General features: G+C 37.7%; 1 protein-coding gene across 1 annotated transcript in view; it reads right to left on the reverse strand.

The window, feature by feature from the left end:
- Positions 1 to 935: 935 nt before the first annotated feature.
- The window catches only part of TACR3 (tachykinin receptor 3), a 73,993-nt gene continuing 57,860 nt past the window's right edge, over positions 936 to 17,068 (reverse strand). Inside the window, exons 4-5 of the mRNA XM_025873725.2 lie at positions 2,929 to 3,125; positions 936 to 1,463 (exon numbers count right to left, since the gene is read on the reverse strand). Of these exons, the coding sequence (XP_025729510.2) occupies positions 1,151 to 1,463; positions 2,929 to 3,125 (510 nt within the window). The 3' untranslated portion in view covers positions 936 to 1,150. The remainder of the gene's footprint in view (positions 1,464 to 2,928; positions 3,126 to 17,068) is intronic.

A 17,068-nucleotide genomic window follows, 5' to 3' on the forward strand; every position in this document is an offset into this window, starting at 1 on the left:
TATTAGTACATATAGGTGGTACGTAGACTTACTTTTCTAAGGATTTGCATTTGAGTATATTTTCTGATACTTTCCCCTAGTCCTTACTTTTTTTTCAATGCAGGGAGAGGCTAGGAGGACACTATGCAATTGATAAAGTCGATGTCCATCTGAAGCTTTTTCCTTGAGTTATGGGGAGAAACACTTCTTCCTTTGGAGCTGGTAGATGTTCCTGCCTGCCATCATAATTATGAATTACTGTCTTTAATTCTTGCCTAAAAATTGGTAGCCAGTTTTAGAGACAAATGGGGTTCTTCCCTTCTTCATTAGAAGGCATCTTTAATGTTTTATAATCTGCCTGTTTGCTAAAAATTTTTAAATATTTGTGAAAAATAAAGTAAAGATCATAGGAATTTGCTTCATCCTTTTAAGGTCCTAACTGACTATTTCTTAACTTGGTACTTTATATAATAGTCAAAAAGTAAAGGGTTATTTTTTCTTTTGAAGCCATTTTCTCAGAGAAAATAATAAAGAGAATGACATGTACAGCTGTCTAATAATTTTGCTAGATTTCCTTTCCAGTTACATTTCATGGAGAAAATCTTTAAATCTTTAAAATTTTTCATTGTACAAAGTAAGTTCATTTGAGCAAAGATTTTCATTAATTCCTACTCTTTGAGGCAATTTTCCTTCATTCCAATGGGAAAATTAGTCATTTATTCTTTTTTCTGTTTTATAGCTACAGATGAAAATGTTTCATTTATATGGATTTTGTTTTTATTCACTCAAAACATGATGTTTTTAAAGTTTCTTTACTCTCTTGGAAAAATCATTATGTTACTTTAGTGTCATAAATGTATAATTGCAACTTTTAGATGAGAAAAATGTAACACCTTAGAAGTATTTTTCAGATCTATTGTTGGTTTGTTGCATGTAATAATTTAGAATTTTCAAAGAATAAATGGAAAGCCCATTTTATTTTTGAGGGGACAAATATCTTCATAGTGTCCTTGTTACATTTCTCTTCTACCTTCCTCAGTTGAAGCACAGCTGTACAAAATTGCCCTCTGTTTCCAGAGAGTAGGTAGGGCAGGACTGCTACACAGGAGAATAGGGGCTTATGCTGACACCATGAGGCCCTCACACGACTCTCTCACTTCAGGAAATGAATTTAGGAATATTCATCCACAGAGGTGCCAGGCGAATTTATAAAACTTGACGTGGTGGAGGCAGATTTAGAATTCCTGCGGGAGCAGCCGCTGAAGCTTGGATCTCTTGGAGTTGCTCTCTTCTTCTGACTGGATTTGGTGTTGTCTGCATCACTGGGCTCAAACACCACTGTCATGGACTCCATCCTGGTCACCGTGTACAGGCTGCTTTGCCGGGTGGGGTGAAACCTGGTGGTCTTGAGCTCCAGCTCATCATAGCTAGAAACTTCAATGAAAGGACACCAGCGAAATGCTCTCTTGAAGCCAGCTCGAAATCTGAAGAGAAGCAGGCCACAGAAAGAAAAAGTCATGTTTTCAAGTGGAAATTTCCTTCAATTCCCACAGAAAGCCCTACTTAAGGCAATTAAGCAAAATCAGGTTTTGAATTTGATTTCCAACCCTTAAATGTATGCCACAGTATTGGTACTAGTCTTTTAAGTTTTCTTGTTTGAATTTTAGTTTCCTATTAATGAGAAGCAAGTCATCGAAGAGTAAAAGCACAGCGTCAGGTAATCCTTATGCCAAAGAAACAGTGTACATTTCTTCAGTAATGTTATAGGTTTGCAGAAGTGTGATTGAATTAGGCTTGGGGGTTAAGGCACTTAAAAATGACATATTTCAAAATAGCTTCTTTCGGAAATGATTACACATTTATACATTAAAGTCTCATTTAATGTTAGAATTAATTACTAATCTTGATGGTTTTTATCTAATCGCATATGAAAGCACAAAAGACTTTGCTTTGTAAACCATTAAGTGAAGTTGATTAAAAACAGATGTACTGCTTGTGGGGTGGCTTGAATTGATATATAGCTTATGCAATTAATGAAAAAAAAAGGGAGAATTAAGTGTTTAACAAACTTAGGCACAGTGTAGTGGAGGCCCAACTGGAAAGAGAGTTTAGGATTTGGCTCACAGTTACTTACATGAAGTTCTATTTCTAGTTGTGCTCAAAACACATTGGTTTCTTCAGGGAATTACTAATCTTATGAAATTTAACCCTGCCCCTCTGTGTGTTTTATACATACAATCAAGGTGTTTTTATCTGGAAACATTTTACCTTCCTTTCCAGTCTTAAATTTGACTATAGTCAAATACCGCCTTTTAAAAACTTTACTGTAAAAGTAGCTTTGCCCTGACCACTTTAATTTCTTCACAGCCCATTTCCATGGGGACTGCACCCTGTCTTACTCACTGACCTCATTGTATAGGCAGGAGGATTGGAATTCTCCTCCCCTTACTGTTGATTCTATAACCCTCACGGCAACATCTGCTATTTTGAAGTCTATTTACAAGACATCCTTCTTAATAGAGTCCACTCACATATGCCATCATTTCTCCCCATCTTATAAAAATTATCTGTATATGTTTATGAAATGTCTTCATTTCTTTGAGGACTTGAGCACATATTCAACTCACTTCCTTCAGTCATGATGGATTTTTTTTTTTTCTTAGCTGACAAAATTCTGAAGGGTCTGGAGGGAGAATTTAGGCCATATAAAAATTTCTCAGTTAGAGCTTCTAAGTTCACTGTTTTGAGGACGTAATTGTTAAGGTGGGATATTTCAGAAAGTAGGAGGAAGTCTAGAAAAAAATCAAGCTCTGTACTCCTCTCAGTGAATTTTTAAATTTTTCCTTCCTTTTGCATTTTTAATTTGCACCAAAAAGCTGGAACAAAATTATATGCTTTCAGCTAAGCCAGGAGTGACAAGAAACTTGGGCTTGGTAATTTTCTTTCTACCTTTTATTCAGACAGCAGTAGATGATGGGGTTGTACATGGTTGAGCTCATTGCCAGCCAAAAGCTGGCCAAGTAGACCTGCTGGATGTATTTCCACCTATTTAGCTGTTGATAGACTGCAGTGAGGATGAAGTAAATATGATAAGGCAGCCAGCAGATGGCAAATGTCACCACAACAATTATCATCATTTTTACAACCTAGAAAGAAAGAAGGAAAGAGGTCAGTTTTGGAAAATTTAAAAGTCATTAAATGTATTAGTTGCAGTAGTTTACTGCAGATCATATTTTTCTGCCAATATAGTTAAATACATAGCATGCCTAAGGATTTGTATTAAAAAGTGGGAGGTAAGCCAGGGACAGCTGCCTAAGATAAGTCCCAAGAAAGCATGCTGATGTCACCATTCCTTCGTTGCCTAGCCCAAGTGAATGGATGGCACTAACTCAAACAGAAACAAATATATATATTAATTGGCCTGAAGAAAATAAGTGTTTACAAAAATCCAACAAGCTTAGGGGAGAGGGGAGCAAGATTTGGCTGTGCTAGCCTGAACAGTAAAATAGCAGAGATATTATATGTAGAGAAACTGACTGTTGAGTCATGGTGGGGGTAATTTAGGCTGTAAGGGTTGGGCTGGTTCCTCAGTATTTACTATAGCCTGACTATAGCTTAAGACTATTCAGATTTCTTTACTCTAATACCATGCTCACCAGGCAACCTTCTGAATATCAACTTGGTTTCTCTTATAATCTGGTATTGGGAAAGGTTTCTCTGGATAGTGATTATGAGTATTCACATTAGTCTGAGGAAATATCATTAACTTTAAATTTGCAAATAGGCAATCAACTGGTTTATACATTAGGTCTTATGAATTTGGTAAGCATGGATCATTTCCTTGGTTTCCACACCTTTGAAACAAAATATTCTAGAAAGCCCTGGCCAAAGTAGCCTATCAACCTTTATTTCTCCACCACTAGGCCTTAAATTCCTAAAAGGCAGAGAGACTGTCTTAATTATCTTAATATTCCCAGCATCTAGCACAATCCAAAGTATATAGCTGAAAATAAATAATTAGATATGGAATGAATGAATAATGAATGACAATGTACAATTTGCAATAGTAGGTTGAATGGGAGGATGTTTTATATGTCCCTAAATGAAATAAAATCTGTCCATTGTCTGTGACTATAAGAAAGGTAGACTCAAAGCAGCTTGGCTTTGTGTGAAAAAGGAAATAATAATATTCTATGATGACCTCATTTAATATTTCTCACTAGCAATCTGTCTACTAAATTTATCCATACTTCTTTTGGCAATTTGGAAATAGTAAAATGTTTAGAATGATATATGTTAAATAAAATAATTTTGGGGCTTATCCCTAGTCAGATCAGCACACAAATCAGAGAGACATCAGTGATCTATGAGGCATCTTAGAACTAAGAAAATACAATATTTATGGACTGTACTCATCATTTCACTGCAAGTTTGGGATTCAGATGAAAAGTTGGCAAGGTTAAGAGTCAGGAGAGACATGATTCTAGAACAAGGCAAAGCATGAAGTGGATCAATGTGGAAGGCAAAGCTTTCCCAAGGGCCTAATCACCGTACCATCAAGGTAACTAGTATTGAGCTTCATCAGAGCTGAAGATCTAGGTCAATAGGTCACAGAATGTCATCCCTGGCCACACCATCTAAAGCATTTTTTTCTCAATGCTCTTTAAGCTGATTTTTTTTTTCCTGAAAAGCTGTATTCGGATTTCTGCATTTATCTCTCTGATTTCTTATTCATATATTTGTGGAATATAAGTAAGAACCATATTTTAATTCACATTTATACAATGTTTCATGTATTTAACAACTTATTAGTTGGTTTTCAATTGTGCTTTAGGAAACTAAGGCAAAGACCAAAAGATTTGACCACTGTGATTCATGAAACAAGGCTGCAGGTTTTTTTTTTTTTAAGATTTTATTTATTTGAGAGAGAGAGGGAAAGCACAGAGGGATAAACAGACTCCTTGCTGAGCAGAGAGCCCAACATAAAGCTCAATCCCAGGACCCTGAGATCATGACCCAAACCGAAGGCAGACATTCAACCAACTGAGCCACCCAGGCGCCACATGGCTGGAGTTTTAAAACTAAGATTCTTAAGTCTTTTTTCTTCCTGTCTACAGTTAATAACATTTTTTTGAATGTCTCTTGGGTCTAGAAAACAGAATAGAGAAAAATAATGAGTAGGGGACCCATTTCTTATCCTGAAGAAGCTTACAATATAACGAAAAAATGTAAATAAAAAATGCATGGAAATGTGGTGAATGTAAACAAGTGCATATAAAATTGAAATAATATTTATGAGCAATTACTAGTTTATTATAAGCGAGAATGATTCGGTGCATGATAACTGTAGCCCAGGGATAGAAGACTGAATGAAACAAGTTCTATTACCTTTTTATTTTGAATATACGAACATCATACTATTCCTTGAATACAACAGGCAAGCTCCTGCCCCAATTATTTGCCCTCCAGAACACTCTTCCCCCAGTTATTCCCACAGGGTACCACGCTCATGTTCTTCACGCCTTTGCACCTACTTTCTCTGTGACTCCCATTCTGACGAACCTGTTTAAAATTGCAGTCTGCCCTTCCAGCACCAAACTCCTTAGCTTGCTCTTTATTTTCAGTTTGTTATGTTTATTCTTTCCTTTCTGTCTCCTCATGTTAGAATATAAGAGAGCAAGAATCTTCTGCTTGCTTTGTTTTTTGTTGATGGATTCAGGCACATAGATTGGACTTCATACATAATCAGTGCTCAAAAATTTTTTAAAATAAATACATGGAAGTGAATAAAAAAAGAAATGAAGAGTCATACAGGTGGTTAAGAGATGTCCCCAATTTTACTCAGTCATTAATTACTGGTATTATTTGTCCTCCAAGTTTAAAATGGGCATGTATGTATAAAATGAGCCTGATGTTTTATTGCTATTTCATTTTTCTAGGCAAACAAGTTCAAAAGAATATGAGTGTACAAACAATATAACCAATATATTATTTTAGGTGCATGAAAACATTAAATTTTATTCTGAATAAGTGTTAAGGGCAAAAAAAAAAAAATCCATGACAGTGTGAACATGGTACAGGCTACTCTGTTAAATACAGTATCAGCAGATATGCATAAAAGCTCCTTTGGATGCTTTTTTGCAGGTTGTCCACAAACTCCCTGTGCATGAAGTTGTTTTCCAACAATAGTAGTTAAAGACCTACAAAGGCTATCAGAATCTTTTAAGTGAATTCCAACCATCAATAATGTAGAAAAATTAAAATGCATGTGGAGAATTAAATTAAATGAAAATGCCTCTGGAACAGAAGTTTCAGATAACTTCTAATTCACAGATATAAGGCCTTATGGACCTTGTTATAAAACATATAGAAACTTATTTGAAGATAAGGAAAAATCTAAAAGACTCAAAGAAAATATCTTTTACAGTGAAACATGGTTATAATATACTTCATTTTTTTATTTCTATAAAATACATTTTAACTGTTAGCTTCAGTCTCTGCTCACAAAATCTTGTGGAATTATTTCAGATATCCAACTTTCGTGACCTCAGGTGTCATGTAAATGCAAAAGCGGGGTCATAGGTGGGAGAAATTGCATTGCTCTGTGAAGTGCCAAAATCATGAAATTGTAATCCTACTCTTTAAATTGCTAAGGAAAAGAGCACTTCGAAGCACAAACCTTGAGCAAGGATAGATGCGCAAAAGCTGTGAACAGTTCCCCTGTGTCTCATGGCTGGGCAATGGCACTAGCACATAAATACTAAGCAGGAAAGGATTGAGTTTGGTAGACTTCCTGAAAATCCTGAAATTTTTAGGCAAGATAAGAGATTGGGATGGAGACGATTCAAATCTTTCACCATGTCTTAACAAATTGTGTTACAACTTGATATAAAGATTGACTGATGTTGGGTATTTCATAAATCTGAGATGCATCCCACTTCTGAGGCAATGGGATTTATTTTCCATTTTCCATGGCAACAAGGACAGTTGTGGCTGCCCACTGTCTTTGGCACAGACAAGGGAGGTGGGACAAAAGTGATGTAGCTCATACAGTTCTACTGTCTGTTTTTAGTAGTTAAGAATCCACTTTACTCACATAGGCAGGATTGAAATGCATGTCCTGGTAAGTGAAAATAAGCTTTGGGAACCTTTTGTTTGTGTATCAAAGGTAAAAAAAAAAAATCTTTGATTTTTGTATCCTGTACAGGTTAGCCTGGAATGCCTGCAGCTGTTCTTATCTTTCATATTAAATTAGTGTAGGAGGTATGATTTTGAGGTTTAGGTCATAAAAGAGAAAAAAAGTAAGTCTAGGAAATGAAATAAAATGGTGCCAACTGTAAAAAATGTCTAGGATTATATTCTTCAGTGTAGGATTTATTCTTCCTAAATGTCCGACCCGGAAGTTTTCAACGTCATGTGACAGGAAGCTTCTTGCTGTGATTAGAACCTCTTCAGAACATATGTTCTGGAGGACTGTCCCATGGGTCACATCTTACCACTTCACCACGCCTTTTGTCTGCACAAACATTCTTAAATGGACCATAATATTTAAGTCAAAATTTCAGGTCTGTTTATGTTAACCACACATTAGCAAATTAAGATAATACCCTCTAGAGAAGGGATACGGGAAAAATTTCCATAAAAGCATCAAGATGTAAAGTATCATTTCATGGGCTATTTAGGTAGAACTTTCGCTGCTTCAGTTACATTCAGTAGGCTTAAAAATTGCAGTTTTGAGTGAGAACATAAGAACTCAGTAATAATAGTTGTGAAGAAAAGGACACCGTGGCCCAGAAGCCGAGTTGAATTTTGCTAGTGATTTTAGAATTAGATGAGAATACGGGCGCGCTGTGTTAGTGTCATCCAAGAGATGTGACACTGGTGCCAATTCCAAGTAACATGTGCACACAGTTAATGTTAGAGTAATGCCTGTAAGAAATTATGTCAAGTCCAAACAAATGAAAAAAAACCTATGTGTGTGTGTAAGTGCAAGTGTGGAAAACATTTCTGTATGTGTGTGTGTGTGTGTGTGTGTGTGCAGTGTTATATTTGGACTCTCCTTCTTTACATGTTTCGCTTTTAGTGTATTTTCATTTTTTCCATTGAAAACTTAGACTTTGAGAGCATCATAAAATTTTAGGCTTATGATGGTCTAAAGCCAAAGAAAGTGAAGCAGCCACAAAAGGGAAGATGAGATGAAATTAGAAAAGGAAATACATTAAAGCAAGATGAATAAGGTCTGATGTAATGGGATCATGGTTGGAGACAAAAATGTATGGAAGCTTCTTATGGACCAAATTGTGTTCCCCCATTTTTTTAAAGTTTACAAGCCTTGTTTATTTATTTATTTATTTATTTATTTATTTATTTATTTATAGCTTTATTGAGAAATAATTGATATCTAATGTGTATATTTAAAGTGTACAACGTGATGATTTGATACATGTATGTATTGTGAGATGATTAACACAAAAGGTTACACATAATTACTGGGTTTGGTTTGTGTATGTGTGTGTGTGGTAAGTACATTGAAAATTTACTAGCAACTTTCCAATATGTAATCCAGTATAGTTAACTATAGTCCCCATGCTTCACATCTGATCCTCAGACTGTATTCATCTTATAACTGGGCCAGTGGGAGACCTGCAGGAGAGGCATCCCCAGCTGCTTGTGGACCGGCCTCCTGTAGAGTCCATGACTGGTTAGTAGAATCCAAGTCCTTCTGCTAGGTTCCATTTACCCTGCTTGCTGTTTTCCCAGCCACTCACCTGCCTGCTCGTTCAGCAGCTCATGACTCAGTTCTCTGGATGTAGGGAGAGAGAAATGGGCCTTTTTGGCAGCACCCTGCAGAGCTGGGGCAGTGGGTACTCACTCACTCACATACTTTCATTTCCCCCCTTGGGAGAAATCACCTCTGAGAAAGACCCTCTTGGCTCTGAGCTGTGTCACTTTCAGGGAGAGGTGATGTGGGTGCAGTCAAACTGTCTTCTTACCCTCTCCAGTGCATCTGCATCACATTTTTTCTTTTCTCTAGTGCTGTGCTGGAACTTCTCTGCTAGACTCCTGGACTTCCACATGGCTCTCTGGTCCATGGGTGATTATCTAAATCAGTTTTTTCCAGGGATCCTGGACTGTGGCCGAGAGGAGCTAGAGTTGGTTCATGTGCCACGGTAGGGTCAACAGCTGCATGGAGGTCCATCACATGACTCACGGTGGGTGAGATTCCTCCTGGATCCCTTGGTGTTTGGTGCTGGTGAAAGAACCAAAGCCAAATGAGGCAAGAGCCAAATCTTCTGGGGTATAGAGCTGTTTCTGGGTCTATAGCTGGGACCTTGTTTTAGCCTCCTGGATGCAGGCCTGCCTTCTCAAAATGACTCTCCTCTTTCTTGGACTGCACCAGATCTATCTGGATCCTTCAGCTCCTACAAAGGCACTTTTGCCTGTGGATGCATGCCACATTGTTATTAGGAAGATGACAAGAGATGTCTTATTTTGTCATCTTGCTGATGTCAGTCTTCAAAATTCATGTTGGTGTCCTAATCCCCAGTACCTCAGCGTGAGACTGAATTTGGAGATAGGGTGTTAAAATGAATTCATTAGGAGGAGGCCTTAATCAGTATGACTGGTGTTGTTGAAAGAAGAAGTGATTAGAACACTGACACACAGAGGGAAGACCATGGGAAGACAGAGGTTTGCAGCCACCTGCACACCAAGCAGAGAAGCCTTAGAGAAAACCGTCTCCGATGACACCTTCCACTCAGATGGCTGGTTTCCAGAACAGTGAGAAAATAAATGTCTGTCGTTTAAACCACCAGTCTATTGTATGTTGTTATGGCAGCCTGAAAAGACAGCAACAGTGTTTGAAATGCTGAGGGCACTAGATGATATGGCTTCATGCCAGCAAAATAGGAGGCAAAATACCCTAGAGGGTCCCAGAAAATGGAGATTTCCAGAGAGGTTTGGATTGCCTGTAGAATTGCTTTTAGCAATATCAGAAATAGACCAGGATCTACAGCTGCATCAGATGAGCCTCTCTTAGGTTATATACGGTCGTCCTCAGCCGCACCGTCGTTTTCCATGGTTAATTCCTTTGCAGCAGAAATAATGACACTGCATATAGAAAGCTTGCTTGCTAAATGAGATGATGGGTTTTTCTTGGTTGTTATACAATTCAAAAATCCAATTGAATCTGTCACTTGAGCTTAGACTGAAGAGTGGTCCCCTTGATTAAGGCAAAAGCCTTCTTTGTTATCATACTTAGGTGTTCACCTCTGAAGGAGCAGAGCTGCTATGGCTTGTTAGTTTAGAGGAAGAAAATTAAAATAGAAAATAGCCAGAAAACGATTTCTACGGTTTACAAAAACAGTAGAAGTAGATTTATTTACCAGCATTTCATGGGTATCCAAATAATCAAGAGTAATTTTAACAGGCGTTTTTGAAAAGGAATTGTTACATATTGTGAATACTGGGACAAAGTCATGTTTTTGAGGCTTCTGTTTTATTAGAATGGAAAGGAATGTCAGAGTATGGTTAAGAAGTGTGGATTAATTTAAAGTGTATGTTTAGCAAATTAACACAAAAATGTAATACAAGAATACAATTCACGACATGTTGACAAAACATAATACTAATTCATAATGGACTACGAGATAGTGGTCTGGTAATGGGAATGAAGTTTGAAATTCTTTGATCAGTATTTGTGCTCTTAGAGAGAGGGGCTGGGTTGTTACATTTTAACTGGAGTGCCATGAAGAGCCCATTCCTGACTCTGCATTTCCGATTTCTCCTTTATAAACTCTAGAAGGTACAGTAGTGTTTTCAAATTTATCCTGTGCTCTACTTATTTCATCCTACCTTCCAAAGCTTCCGTTCCCTTATCTTTTCCCTCATTACCTTCCTGTGTTTGTTTCTGGTGCCACAGACTCTGTGCTACAGAATGCAATGTTCAGCCCAGGTGCTGCACTCTATGCATCGGTCAGGTAGTTCTAACACTCATTTTGAGGCTCAGCAAAGGAAAAGCATGCTGATAGCAACATTGTCCTTTGAGTGAGGCAAGGCCAGCAGATGCATTTGAAGGATGACTCAGTAGAGTTGTATTCACTTTTGATTTTAGTAACAGGCTTAGTGCTTTTTATAATCATTGAAAAATAATCTTTCCAATGTATGAACTTCTCTAACCTTCATGACAAACATTTGACCATATAGCTTCTCCATTTTATGGGTGAAAGACTTAAAACCCAGGAAGTGGGGTGCTTTCTCAGGATCCCAAAGGCAGGTTCAGAGCTAGGATTCCTGGATCTCTTAATTCTTCATTAGCTAAGGCCTCATTTTGCATATACTCTCCCTCTCAAGACCTTTAGAAATAGTCCTGGCTTCTTTCCTCATTTAACATGCTTAGGGGATGGTTAAGTGAAGGGTAGTCAGACAACCTTATTTTGCCAAGGAATTGCCCATTTGAGCTTCGTGTAAGATGGGATCTTTTCCTAAAGCTGGAAGATCAAAGAGTGAGAAAAGGAGTTGGAATGGTGGAGTGGGCTGGGAACTTGAAGTTGGAATCTGCTTTATCTATTGCTACGGGAATATGGGCAGATTTATCTGCATTAAAACTATGAAATAGGGACTCGGAACTTCAAATATTGTATGGGCTCATGTGGCACCACTTACTTCCACAGACTTCATTTATGTTGAGCATGTTTAAAGACAAATGGACATGGGCACCTGGGTGGCTCAGTTGGTTAAGCGACTGCCTTTGGCTCAGGTCATGATCCTGGAGTCCCGGGATCGAGTCCCACATCGGACTCCCTGCTCAGCAGGGGGTCTGCTTCTCCCTCTGACCCCCTTCCCTCTCATGCTCTCTATCTCTCATTCTCTCTCTCTCTCTCAAATAAATAAATAAAATTAAAAAAAAATAAAGACAAATGGACAAGAAGTATAAATTCTTGACAATCTCCTATATTCTTTTTACCTAGTAGCCATAAAGCAAGTCTGCGGAAAAGGATTACTTTGGTCCCAGATAAATGGTTACTGTTGGGATTTAAGATCCTTTGACATTCACAGAAGGGGAGTGAGCGAAGAGAATTTCTGCCTCAATTACCTTCGTGGGGAAGTGAGTGCGAAAGAGCAAACAGCTGCAATCAGCTGCCGGCCTTCTGGCAACATGGCATGGGGTCAGCTTTTCCTTTTCTGTTCCCGGAGTTGCTGGGGGAGATCTGGTATCTCGGGAGTATGCCTGGCCAGGTGAGAAAGGCTAGGCTGACATCATTTGCCCGACCAAGAGATTTTATGTCTTGCTCTATGTTGACATAACTTGTCCTTTTAAAAAATACACTGTTATTAATATACTGCGGTCTGAAATATTAAGTAAGCTAGTGTCTTAAAGTACTTTTGCAGTTGGCTTTTTGTCTTAAAGGTGTGTATACCTTAATTGCTTTTTGAAACAGGATAGAATACTTAAAAATACGTTTTTCTACACTAAATTTGGTAGAAAATAAGATCAGCCACTGAATATTAATATTTTTCTCTATGATATATGACAATCTAATAAGGCGTGGATTATAAATAATGTTATTGTCCTGATTTGTAGTTACCTTGAAATAAACCTATGTGATTCACACATGCTTATCACTCTGGAATGCCCCGATCTGATATCTTTCCCTGTAAAATTCTCTATGCATCTTTTGGGAGGTCACCTCAAGTTCACCTCTCTCAGTAGCTTCCCTCATTTCTTCCTGCAGGTATTGTTAGATGCTTCCTAATGAGATTTAGCAAGAGTAATTTTAACAAGAGTTTTTGAAAAGGAATGCTTACATCTTATAACACAGAAAAGGAATGCTTACATCTTATAACGCAGATACATGTTATAGTCAAGTGTGTTTCTGTTTCCTTCCAAATACGGGCATATGCATTATTCGTTTTTGTGTCTCCAGAACCTAGCATAGTTCTTTTTTTTTTTTTTTAAAGATTTTATTTATTTATCTGACAGAGAGAGACAGCGAGAGCAGGAACATAAGCAGGGGGAGTGGGAGAGGGAGAAGCAGGCTCCCCGCGGAGCAGGGAGCCCGATGCGGGACTCGATCCCAGGACCCTGGGATCATGACCTGAGCTGAAGGCAGACACTTAACGACTGAGCCACCCAGGCGCCCAACCTAGCATAGTTCTTGACATTGAATAAATTACCTGGTGACTGAATTTTCTCACTCATTTTATGAACAGTTTAATTGCAAGAAGCATCATTTATCTTTGTCTTACGAGTGTTTTGCCCTATCATGCACATAATAGGATTTCAAAAATATGCATTTTTGAACTAGGAAGGCAGAATTTCTTTTTCTTTTTTTCCTTCTCCCCCTACTCCCTTATGCTGTGCCTTTTATTTCCATGACTCATTCAGTCCATAACTGGAAGCCTGTGTCTCCCACTCCCCTTCACCCATTTTGTCCAAACCTCTATCCTCTTGCCCTCTGGCAACCATCAGTTTGTTCTGTATATTTATAGGTCTGATTCTGTTTCAAAAATATTATTTAAGTGAATAAAACACAAATATATTTAAATATCTTATATCTAAATTAAGATAATTATTATTGCCCTTGACTTTTGTGTTTAGCACAAAGTTTGAAAAGAATATTTGAACCATGTGATGGCTCAGGCTTAGAAGGAAGTCAATTATTATTGCGTACTTAATTTATTTTACACTTATGTAACAATTGTTTTACAATAATGCCATTTTTTCTAAAGAAACCAAGGCTCCAGACTCTAGGGATACAGTGCTAAATTAAAACAGAAAAAATGTTATCTATTTTCACAGCATTTATATCCTCTCAAGGAGACATTTGTTAAATAGTGAGTATAGAAAACATATGAAATTACATATTATGGTAAATTCTATAGATAAAGATAATCACATGTAGATTTGTAGAATACAATGGAAGGTCTGTTTGAGGAAGCACTATTTAAGCTGAAACCTAGAGGATGTACAGACAGAAGGATAAAAGGCAGGTTAGATACATGTCTGTATTGTGCATTGTCTTTTATTTCAATGGTGCCTACAGAATACAAACTTCTTTTTGTAGAGTGTGATCTTGTGTCAGTATAGATTTATTTACACCCTAAGGCAAATATAAGTCAAGACATATATTCTAAAAGCTTGTACTTTCTTCTCTTAATAGCAGCAATGGTATAAGGAAAGAAATGACTTTCTATTGTAAGAAATTAATTCAGAATGTGCTACTAACATGTAGGTGCATTTGGTTTTATAAGAATGTTTAGGAAAGAGGATAAGAAATAAATAAGTACTTCAAAAAGTAAAGGACAAACAGTCGCCTTCTAAGTTGAAAGGAAACTAAAATTTGTTGAGGACCTGTTCTATGAAAAGGACTGTGCTACACGTATTCTGTGTGCTACCTCACTCTAACTGATGCACTTGGTCCATATTGGAGGTGCCCTACTGCGTTTCAGTTACAGTTAACTAGACATGCATTTCTTTTCTAACAAGGAATGTTGTCAAGAAGTAGAAGAGGCTGATTCTGGACATAAAGGTAAATAAAACATTCTTCTATACAGTGAGTTCTTCGTTATTCAAGGGAATGAATTCATATCACTAACCTAGACTCCTCTAAACTTCTGTTACTTGTTCCCTCGTGATCCTTAAGTATTTTGTATATTTGTGTTTTGATATATTTCTTCACTTCACAATGGTGACATCCTTTTTTTTAATAATTTTTTATTGTTATGTTAATCACCATACATTACATCATTAGTTTTTGATGCAGTGTTCCATGATTCATTGCCTGTGCACAACACCCAGTGCTCCAAGCAGAACGCACCCTCCCCAATACCTGAGGTGACATCTTTTTAACAACTGGAGTTTTACATTTAAAAATCATGTATTTAGTCTCATAATTTTTCTATCATAATGAAGTGACTTATCTTTTGTGTTTTAGTTCATGAAGTACAGCTTATTCTAAGTGCTCTGCTCCTTTGTCTTGTTTCTAGTGGCTGGGTTCCCTGAGGCTTGCTTTTCTTTCTTTCTTTTTTTCTTTTTATTTCTTTATTTTTTTAAAAGATTTTATTTATTTATTTGACAGAGAGAGAGAGAGAGACAGTGAGAGAGGGAACACAAGCAGGGGGAGTGGGAGAGGGAGAAGTAGGCTTCCCGTGGGGCAGGGAGCCCGAAGTGGGGCTTGATCCCCCCGAGCCTAAGGCAGACGTTTAATGACTGAGCCACCCAGGTGCCTTCTTCTTCTTCTTCTTTTTTTTTTTTTTTTAAGATTTAAACAAATTTTTAAAGTAATCTCTACAGCCAACATGAGGCTTGAACTCACAACCTTGAGATCAAGATTTGCATGCTCTACTGACTGAGTCAGCCAGGGGCCCCTGCTTTTATTTCTTTTGTCCAACTCCAGGCCCTGTTCATCCTTGCTTATAAAGATAAACTGAAAGTGTTCTCTTCAAGCAGCAAATCTGCTGTGTGTTCTTGGAGGATGCAAAAAGCAGTCTGCCCCACGTGGACCTAGTGGGAACATTAGCATTCTCACAGTCTCAGGAATGATGAGGTTGATGCATAAAACCCTGGGCCTTTTTTTCCTGGGTTGCAGCACCCCTGGGCTTCACACACCCCTCTGAGCTTGGCCCACTGTCCTATCTCAGTTGTTGCTTCACTCAGAATTAGCAAGTTGTAGATGAGAAGGTAGAACTTTAGGCTTTCTCAAATGTGAAATGAGACTAACCTTACATAGGATTGTGATGAAGATTATTTCAAATAATGCTTTTAAGCATCTTATTGGGGTAAACTGCCAAAGCTACTATTATATTTTAATAGCTAATAATAAAACAATAACTGTCTTAGCTCAGACAGCTGTAACAAAATATCATAGACTAGCTGGCTTAAATAACAGACATTTATTTTCTCACAGTTCTGAAGCCTGGAAGTCCAAGATCAGGGTGCCAGCATGGTTAGTTTCTGGTGAGGGTCCACTTCCTGGTTTGTAGTCAGTCACCATCTTACTGTGTGCTCACAAAGAGAGAGAGTGAGCTCTCTGGTGTCTCTTCTTATAAGAACATAATTCCTATTGGACCAGGGCCCTATCCATATGAGCCCATTTAACCCTAATTATCTCCCTATAGGCCCTCTCTTCAAATACAATCATATTAGGGTCTAGAGCTCCAAAAATCTGAATTTTGGGGGGACACAATTTGTCCTTAGCAATGATAAGTGTAAGATAATATATTTTCAAGTGCTCATTTTAGGATGTGTTTAGTTCTTTTATTTTCTAGACTTTTCCTTTGAGTTGCCAATTATCTATTGTGCTTTCTAGAAAGTAATTTTTTTTGATATTAGTTTTAATATTTATATTAATATACTGTGATTCATTGTTTGGCCTAGGAAGAATGATTTCCAAATTTGGAGAGACACACAACTTTTTTAAGGAGTTGTTGAGAGGAGGGCTCCTGGGTGGCTCAGTTGGTTAAGCGACTGCCTTCGGCTCAGGTCACGATCCTGGAGTCCCTGGATCGAGTCCCCCATCGGGCTCCCTGCTCGGCAGGGAATCTGCTTCTCCCTCTGACCCTAACCCCTCTCATGTGCTCTCTCTCATTCTCTTATCTCTCAAATAAATAAATAAAATCTTTAAAAAAAAAGAGGAGTTGTTGAGAGGAATTCTTTCCCTGATATTTCAAGGCATTATTAACTTGGTTCTATTTAGTGTTGAGGCAAAAAAAATTGTAATGGCTCATCACATGGCTGCGCAGTGGTGTGTTTTTAAGCATACACTCTCTGGAATAGTTAGAAGACTTGAAGCCTTCATTGCACAGCAATGTACTACAGTGTCAAGAGCACTAGATTCTTAAGACTTTGATTTAAATCTAAGCCTGTTCATAAACAGCTACGTGACCTTGGGAAAATTACTTAATCTTTCCTCATATCAATAGTGTTATTAGTTAAGAAAAGACAAGAACACTTTTCACGTATGGCCTGTGAAGATTAAATGGAAGTGTGGATGCCAGGCTCATCAGATACTCTGGGCATGCTGAGATATTCATTTTCACTTCATTCCCCAATCTGACTAATTTATAAGCAAATTTTAAATCGTCGGTA

The sequence above is a fragment of the Callorhinus ursinus genome, unplaced genomic scaffold (assembly GCF_003265705.2).
Source record: "Callorhinus ursinus isolate GAN/ISIS: 27379988/994484 unplaced genomic scaffold, GSC_fseal_2.0 scaffold4, whole genome shotgun sequence".
NCBI classification, from domain to species: domain Eukaryota; kingdom Metazoa; phylum Chordata; class Mammalia; order Carnivora; family Otariidae; genus Callorhinus; species Callorhinus ursinus.